This window comes from Scleropages formosus, chromosome 1, assembly GCF_900964775.1.
Source record: "Scleropages formosus chromosome 1, fSclFor1.1, whole genome shotgun sequence".
NCBI lineage: Eukaryota > Metazoa > Chordata > Actinopteri > Osteoglossiformes > Osteoglossidae > Scleropages > Scleropages formosus.
Genome location: NC_041806.1, coordinates 3,416,721 through 3,425,757, shown reverse-complemented (window position 1 = coordinate 3,425,757; position 9,037 = coordinate 3,416,721). Strand labels below are relative to the sequence as shown.

Sequence of the window (9,037 nt, the reverse complement as noted above, 5' to 3'; positions counted from 1 at the left end):
ATGTTGTACATTTCTACTGTGTCAAGGTACCCTAGAAGAGGTCCCTCCCGTATATTAATTTATCTGAGACTTTTCTAAAAGTCTCAGATAAATAGATTTCATTTACTGCATTCAGCTACTTTCGGTGACCTTCCCATTCATTCATCTGGGTAATTTTAACTATTAATTCAGGGTAAGTACCTTGATCAAGGGTACTAAAGCAGGTGGTGAGGTTCCAACTCTGGAAGTTAAAATCGCGAGACAACTATTGTAAGCGCTACGCCCCCTGCTGCTCAGTGCGCAGAAATAAAGAGGTACGAGGAGAATAGTCCGAATCGTGACCATTGCGCAGTTTTTAGCTGTGCCATATCGTCATCTGTGATCCCGAGTGGGAAAAAACACAAATAGCGTTTAACGATGAGCACGAAATGGAACTCGGGTTCAGTAGGACACTTCTGTAATTCCCTTTAGACGTGGTGGAAATGGGCAGCGGTCCTCAGGACTTGCAGAGACGGGATCCTGTCGTATGAGATCTAAGGCATCACACAAGGTCACAAAGTCGAAATGTGCCTTGAAGATTGGACTGAGAATCTGTCACGTGGTCGACTGTGACGGAAGATGCGGGTGGAGACCCGGTCGGGGAGTCGACCGTGACCTAAGAGGACGGGTCATGTGGTCACACTGGCCCTTCCAGGTGCCGAGGGCGTGACGTCGCGCTGGTATCGCTTGTGGCTGCTTGACAGGGAGGAGGTGGACACATTGGCGGCGGCTTGTTGGTGCCGTAGGGTGCGGTGCAGGCGCAGCGGCGGCCCCCGCAGCAGCAACACATCCCGGACGGCGGCCCGGAAGGGCCGACTGACGAAGCAGTAGAGGAAGAAGTTGACGGCCGTGTTGAGCATGGCCAGCATGTTGGCCAGGTCGTAGGCCAGGTGGACGCGCCAGTCGCGGTGCACGGAGGAGACGTGCAGATGGTAGAGGACCACCACGGTGCGCGGAGCCCACAACACGGCGAACACGGAGGTGACGGCTAGCAGCATGGCGGTGGTCTTGCCCATGCGGTATGGTGGCTTTCCTCGGCACCTGCCGCCATGTTCTTCCTGCCGCCTCTGCTGCTGGCGCACCCGGAGCCTTCGGAGGATGAGGGCGTTGAGCGACAGGAAGATGCTGCAGGGCAGGAAGTAGATGATTGCTACGTGGGTCCAGATGAGGGCTCGGTCGAGTCGTGTGGGCGGACGGCTCACGCGCCACACGTCCGACCACCAGAAGAAGGGCACGCCCGAGGCCAGCGCCAGCGCAAGAACGATAGCGATGATGCGGCGCGCCCGCGACGGGTAGCTGACCTGCCGGTGCAGCAGCGGGTGGCACAGCGCCAGGTAGCGGTCCACCGTGAGTGGCACCGCAGCCCAGATGGAGGCGTGGTTGGCTGCAAACTCCAGGACGCTGACAGAGTGCAGAAGCAGCTCGGGCACCTGCCGGTGGAATACGGCCGTCTCCAGGAGGAAGCCGACGAAGATGATGAAGAGTTGGGTCAGGATGTCTGAGCCAGTTAGCGCCAGGAGGTACAGGTACAGGCTCTTCTTGGTGCGGCTGGCCAGCCGCGAAAGTACCACCGCCGTCAGGATGTTAACTGAGACGGGGAGAAAGAAGGAAACAGCGCTGAATACTACATCCATCCTTCAGATTCCATTTTGGTTAAGAACATGCAGACAAAATAAATCCTTTTCACTGAACATCGATCACCAATCTAGCACTAAATTGTCTTACTTCTACAAGTCCTGTCTGACACTGACTGATGTGGTGACCTGTAAGAGGATACAGGCAGAGGAAATTCACACCTCAAGCTATTGTTAAAGGCATTTGACCTGAGGGCCAATCCACTAAGGTAATGACTTTAGCTACCTGCAGCATGACAGTCGTTAGAGCGTAAAGAAGAAGCCCTAGAAGACTGCCCTACTGCTAGAGTTTTACAAGGACATCAACTTTTTAATTGTATTATCTCCGCTTGGATGTTTTTCAAAGTTTTTTTGCGGATCGAACATCACCTGCATTTCCACATCCTGCCATTAGTTGGCAGCAAAAAGCAACTAAAAATTCTCTACAGGCTGGACCTTTAAAAATTATATACCAGCTTGTGTTACTTTTCATAGATACAAACTTTTTCCCCTTTATGTATTTATTTTTAATTACATTTAGTCGCAGTCTTAATTTTATTCACCTAATTTTCTAAAATTTCTGCTTGCAGCCGAGCAAACGACTCTTTTCACCGTGCAAACCAATAGATGGCAGATTGCCCAAACCGACCACCTTCGTTCCACTCGTTTCCAGCGTTGACGAGCGCGAGTGCGTTTATGATCAATAACAAGATCTGTGAACAGGTCTGCGGAACGAATCCGTGAGTAATTGGAAATAAACACGAAGCCAGCCAACATATAGTGGAGGCGAAGGTGGAGTCGACACATTTTTTTCTCCCTCAACAATTATAAATACGTATTAATTGTAATGTAGCCCAAAGTTAAAAAGAATGTAAAAAAAACTCTTGATGTACTTATTTATTACAACCATATCCAAAACTTTCAGAGAACCTACCCTGCAAATAAATTGTTGCTACATTTTTATTGGTGTTATAGTTTATAGACCAATCAAAAAGTGTCCAGATAATGAAAATGTTCCGCATATTGTTTTGAATAAATAAAGGATAATATGCAACCCTCTATGGGAGGAGCAGTTGATTAAAAAAAGAATTAAACAAAGTCTTTAAAGCTCATTTTAATTAATTTATCCAAAGTTTTCAGGTAAAACTGAGAGGACCTTGAAGCTCTGCACTCCTACCCTGAATTCACACCCCCAGCAGAGGTCATCGCTGCTTCATGAGGGGCCCAAAGCAGGACTGGGAAACCAGGGAACACGTTCCTCACTGACATTAGAATAATTCCGTATTATTTATTTCAGAAGCTGCTTTTGGAAAATAGTTACCACATTAATCGATAGGTGGAACAGATGGGAAGGGCAACGGTGTCACTGCTGCAATAAGACTCAGCAGTTCAAATGACCCCACCATCGGGAAGGCGGGTAATCAATCTGGCGGCCGTGCAGTTATTTACAGTATATACGGGGAAAGCCGCTGGACTGTTCGAAATGGTCAGAAAACCCAGAAGAATCCTCAATCCTGAGAAGAGCGGTGATGTTCGCTCCATCAGCAGAGCGCTCACGGCATTACTATCCATTTCCTTCGCTATCGGTTTAACCGGCTTCATCCGGGTGGGTCTAACGGGTCCGACTTGCACGCTGGTCATCTCGTATCGTAACTACTTCGATGTCTTTTTCAACTTCTGCCATATCTAGCAGCAGTTTCCCTCTTGGACTTTGACTGTCGCCTTCGTGTCACAAATCCTGTTCCTCAACCGCGGTCACACCTGCTATCTGGCTGGTACCTGGTACTCCCACGCAGAGGAGGGCGCTGTAGTAGATCACGGGGATAAATCCCAGCACGCACTCCGAGCGCGACACCTCTTCGGGGCCCTGCGTCCCCCCGAGGATGCTGGATACCGAGCTGTTGGGCCGGACGATCATGATTTTCCTCTCCCCTTTTAACCCGAAGGCACGAAGGAGGGAACGAAAAGAAAAAGTTTAATATAAATGCCGTAACTGACTAAACAAAAGCATATTAAACATCTGCTGGTTTATGCGATCAAAGGATTACATCCACAACCGGGATTTAAACAATTCCAAGTGCCAAAGGTGACGTGCAGATTCGTAACTGATCTTAAAGAGCCTGCTTATGAAGGGTATGTGAGGACCTGCTGAGGTTGAGTCTGGTCCACCACCATACAGTTGTCCCTATATATTTTATAAATACACACACAAACACAGAGAGTATGAAAAAGACTAAAGGTGATAAATACATCTCCTGTTCATTGGTGATCGCTGACCGATTCGCTCCAGGAACACGTTCGTTGTCATTGATCACCGACACGCAGGAACACCAGACACGAGCTGCAGCGCGTCTTTAGTGTCTTTGCTGGACTTGGCGGGGGGGCGTTCAGGCCGAAAAACAGGAAAACAATCGATCGGAACCGAGTTCACGGCAGCGGGAGGCCAGAAGAGAGGGAAAACGACGCGCTTTTCACTCCTCTCCTCCCGCGTCCCTTTTTCAGCCTCGGCGAAGGGTTGCGGTTAAAAAGGAAGTGCAGAAAAAACCGAGCGAACGCGTGCGGAAGGTTGAATGATATTCGTGTCACCGATACGACCCATATCGATATTAATGCATGAATGAGGACTGGGTTTTTGCGTGTCTTCCATCCAAAGAAAAAAAGCGCATCTTTTATTAATAAACGTTCACACGGGACCCCTCCGGGGGCCTTTCGGCGTCGGTGAGAGAGGCTCTAACGACAAGGGAGCGACTTTCCGGTTCTGCGGGGACACGGAGCTCACTGAGTGACTGTGACCCTGGATCGGGCGCGCGCACACACACACACGCACTTCATCCCCCACTTCCTACTTAGTTCTCCTCAATAATTCATGGCTACCACACACCCAAAACCGACTGCCCCCCCAGCAGCGGAGGACTCGAGGACGACACGGCGGACACACGCCGGAATCCCCATCCCAGAGCGGGAAAATATGCCCTTTTCATCGCCAGGTGCGATATTTCATACTGAAGCGGCTTTGGCCTCCCGACTCTCGAACCCTCGCCGGACGAGGTCCGGCCTCGCGCCTCGCGCCACGTTTCAGCAATAAATCACCGCGAGGCGAAGACGCGGCGGCCGCAAGATAACGGCAGCGTCGAAGGCCGAGGGGGAGACGGTAAATAAGAGAGCGACGCGAGCGCCGCTTCCCCGTAGCGCTCGTATGTAAACGTAGGGTCTACATGTACCATTATTCACTCTTTGTCCGCAATATTATTAACTGTTAATATATCGCTGCTATTATTGTCCGAACCCAAACGACTGGACTATCCACTTAGCACTTTTTGCATCCCCTCAAAACTCTCACTTCATTCTCTTTTACTTATTGTTAATAAAGTGAGAGAGTTTTAAGGGAACACAATAAACTCTACATAAATATTTCAGAATTCGTTATTAATTGCTATTATTAGTAATAATAATAATAATTCTAATAATAAACGTGACATATTTATTTTTACATCTTAATTTTGTGCAACGTCCGTCGTTTTTGTTGCTCTTATGTGTTAATGTGAGCAGATGTGCTCAGACTACTGGTGCAATCAAACATACTTGGTCTATAAAGCGTCTCTGGTCCGATGCTTTTCTCCAAAGCCACTTATAACGTTCATTTTATACCTACGCTGAACGATTTACACCGATTTACCCATTTATACAGCCGGGTCAGTTTTACCGCAGTAGTTCAGGGTAAGTACTTTGATGAAGAACGCTGCAGGGGGAGTGGGGATGCGAACCCAGGACCTTCACGTCGCAAAACGGTGACTCTAACCACTGCGCCACCTGCTGCCCCTCCCTGTTACGAGACCCGTCAAGGGTTGGAATGAACGGAGGGAAAAGAAAGAGGTAAATCAACCTAATGTGAGATTGCCAAAAACAAATGCGTGCGACCCCGGGCGACCCCGGCACGCCCTCTGCACCACCAACAAGCTGCTGCCTCCTGTACTTTTGTGTCAATATTTTAAGAGTCAGAAGGATCACGTTTCCCTCTCCTTTACCCTGGGACACGGAGCACCGGGGAGACGAGGTAAAACGGCGTCTCTTACCTCTCACAGAGCGGCCCGGTCCCCCATGTGCCTGGCGACCCGGGCCCCGGCGCGCCCCGCAGCTCCTCCCGGGCGGACCGGACCGGGCGAAGACACGAGAGCGGCAGCGGAGGAGGAGGAGGAGAGGCAGGTGACGGACAGAGGGGACATACTGCTGCGGCGGCAGGACTGAGACGGGAGGGATCGCGTTCGGGGTGATGGAGGACGGAGGGGAGGGACGAGGGAGGGAGGGAGGGGCCGGGGAGGCGGAGGAAGGGCCGGGAGGGGAAAGGATTGGTTGACCGCGAAGGCAGGTGAAGGACAAAGGAGGGAGGGAGGGATGGAGGGAGGCGCCAAAAGCTCTGGTGCGACCCCCACATCCACCGTGTCCCACTTCACCGTGGTTTTTCTCCAGGTTGTGACCACAATTCAAACAGTCCTACAATTATAGCTCCGCTGGAGGAGGCGTGACTGGGGGGTCAGGGGTCAGCAAAGGGTCGGCATCACTCCACAGCAGTTTTCGCCCACCCACCTGACCCCACTGCTGAATTAGTCAAAGGGTCTAGGTTCAAATCCCACTCCTGACATAATACCCTAGATCAAGGTACTTACCCTGCTATGTAAAGCAGTAAGAAATGCATTGCACATTTATTTGACATTTTTCCTCCGAAGGAACTTACTGTGATTTACCCATGTGGGTAATTTCCGCGGCATTGATTCAGGGCAAGCGCTTTACTAAAGAGTTCTACAAGAGGAGGTAGGATTCAAACCCATGACCCATGGCACTAACCGCTGTGGTGTGAGCTGCATCCGCAAAGCTCTTGACCCCAGCATATAAACTTTGGAGAAAAACGTCAGACACAGAATAGATAAAATATTATTACAATCATCATCATCATTTATAATAATAATAGTTATTAAAAGTATTACCGTTGCAGCTGAACCCAAAGAAGTCCAGAAAGGAGAGTAAATCCTAAATGTCTCGTTTTCGCTTATGGGGGAAAGTGCAGCACCCCCCCCCCCGCGGAAGTGCAGTTGAAATCAGACACCCCGCTGATTGTCGTTGCCTCGTCACAGAGATGGTGAGCCGGTGTTGGGGGGGGGGGCTGGGGGTGGCCTATCCTCGCCGCTCTGTCACAGACACCACGTGTCGGTCATTATCTTCTGGACGCCCCTGAAGAAGGAAGTCAAAGGGCACAAGGGATTGCAATCCAGCCCAGGGGACGTGTTCATCTGGACAAACCGGCAGGAACAGTATGTCCTTTAGGGGTACGGACTTGTAACCGGTAGGTTGCTGGTTCGAGGCCCTTCCCCTCGCTACTGCAGTAGTTCCCACAGTTAAGGTACTTAACCTCATCGCCTACAGTAAAAACACTCTGGGCCAAATTTTGCAACAACCATTTCGTGCAATTGAGGCCACCTGCTCTGCAGGATACCCCCCCCCGCACACTGTAACCGGTTCGAGCTGCACTGCATCTCACACCGCGGTATAAATGGACTTTTACGCAAGTTTGCGGCGGCTTTGCTCTCTCCTTCCTTTACGCGAACAGGACGTGTGCCGACGCTGCCGTCACCCGAGGAAGCACTCTGTTGCCTTGGCGAGGGCCGCCACGGTCCGCCGTGCCAGGAGAGCTAAAACCCCCGCTAGTGTTTACGCTCGTCGCCACGGCGATACCATCCGTTTGCTTTCCGCACTGTCGCTGGACCTCTTTAAGGTTGGCGTAGAAGTACTTTTTAATCCATTACCAAATGGTTCCCCAGGAATTCATAAATTCACCAGTGTTTATAAACCATTACAAATGTACAAGTAAATGTTGCACTGATGCTTTAACCTGTTATTTACCGTGTTTTTGCTCCGGAGACGCCTGGTTTCTGGTGGTGGTGCGGAACGTGACTGATGGAGGAGGATGGTGCGTTGGAGTTTAGGGCGGGGGGGTACGTGCTAATTTCCCGATTGGTGCTGCGGGACGCGGGGCTGCGCGGTGTGTGTCGGGAGGGCGCGTCGGCTTCCTCGACCCGGTAGGGTGTCCTGTCGAACCTTCCGGAGGCTTCACCTCATACACCTGTGGGAATCTGTGCACTTAAAATGTAGTGAGCATTTTTCCCCCTTTCACTTGGTCCCCACAGTAAGGTATTACACCCGTAGCAGGGTGCAGCTAATAGTACGGATGCTACAGCAACGAGTACTCATTCTGCATAGTGTGTTTACCTGCATTTACCCGCGTTCACCTGTGCGCAACCCTGCGCTTCCAGGATGGACTCTGTATCACCGTGACCCTGCGACGGCAAGTGGAGAACTGGTTTTTGACCATGGAGACCTGCACTGTGCACGCGGTACACGCACATATGCCGTGCTGCTCCACAGCCATAACGCATACTGTACGGTTGATGTAAAAGAAGTCTTCCGGATTGTTCCGCGACTACTGTCAGCAGCAGCGTGAGGACGTTGCTAAGTTTGCAGTTTTTTTTTCTTTACGCTTCCATGAGGGTCGCCGATCGCAGGCGGACCGACTTGTTGCGTGCATCTCTGTCCACCAGCCTGCGTCTCCATCAGCTCATAAAGGCCCCCAGGGAGCGTTAACCAAATTTCCCCCACTGTTCTTTAGCGCAGACATCAGATCTTTATTGGGAAAGCTAATTACCACCTGAGCTGCGGCTGCCACCTTGGCTAAGTGCGTGTGTGTGTCTGCGGGGGGTGGTAGGGTCACCACTGAAGCGGGGGGGTGAGACTGACTCCTTTCGCGCCTTTTTTCTGCCAGTTCCCTCGTTGTCCCACCTCCACTCGCACTGCTCTCACACCTCCAACACCGCCACCCCCAAAACAGCTCGAGCTCCCGCACCCCCGCCGCCGCGCCGGTGGACGGGACCCTACGGCGAGGCCCGACGCTCCGAGAGACAGCAGCCCGGAAAGGATCCATCCGTCCTTCGCGGGAGAACAGGACGTCTCGGTGAACTCGTCACCCCCCCGTCCCTCCGTTGCGTGTTCGCTCTTGCTCCGCCAACTGTTCGCCGAGCGTGCGTGGGGGTGCAGGCATGTGACACCGGACTGTCCCGGGCAGGGGGTCGCGTCCGACCCCAGCGGGAGTGCCGTTATCGTGCACATCCTCTCCCTTCCCGTCATTTTTACATGAGCTGATCCTTTTGTCCGAACGCAGGCCGTCAGGCTGCCGGGGCTCCCGTGAAAACTGCCGTGTCCGCAGCTCGCAGGGACGCGGGTGGGTTACACCAGCGAGCACCCGCCCAGCAGCTACCGATAATGCGCGTAATGGATGGACGGACAGACGGATGGACTAAAGGACAGGCTGATGGACAGAGCGAGGGATGAACGGGCTGATGGACGGATGGACCGACGCC

The 9,037-nt window shown here is 51.9% G+C and overlaps 1 protein-coding gene across 1 annotated transcript; it reads right to left on the bottom strand.

Moving 5' to 3' along the window:
* Window positions 1-275: 275 nt before the first annotated feature.
* Window positions 276-5,761, bottom strand: gpr142 (G protein-coupled receptor 142). Its single transcript, XM_029256300.1, has 3 exons — window positions 5,705-5,761; window positions 3,411-3,563; window positions 276-1,606 (listed from the first exon to the last, which is right to left on the bottom strand). The coding sequence occupies exons 2-3, from the start codon at window positions 3,547-3,549 to the stop codon at window positions 648-650; spliced, it is 1,098 nt and encodes a 365-aa protein (XP_029112133.1). The 5' UTR covers window positions 3,550-3,563; window positions 5,705-5,761; the 3' UTR covers window positions 276-647.
* Window positions 5,762-9,037: the final 3,276 nt, after the last annotated feature.

Bases quoted from the DNA above. Each gene is read 5' to 3' on its own strand.
- gpr142 (XM_029256300.1), bottom strand. From the start codon at position 3,549: ATGATCGTCCGGCCCAACAGCTCGGTATCCAGCATCCTCGGGGGGACG. The intron at 1,607-3,410 runs GTACCAGCCAGA...TCCCCGTCTCAG, and splicing joins CCTCTGCGTGGGAGTACCAG to TTAACATCCTGACGGCGGTG.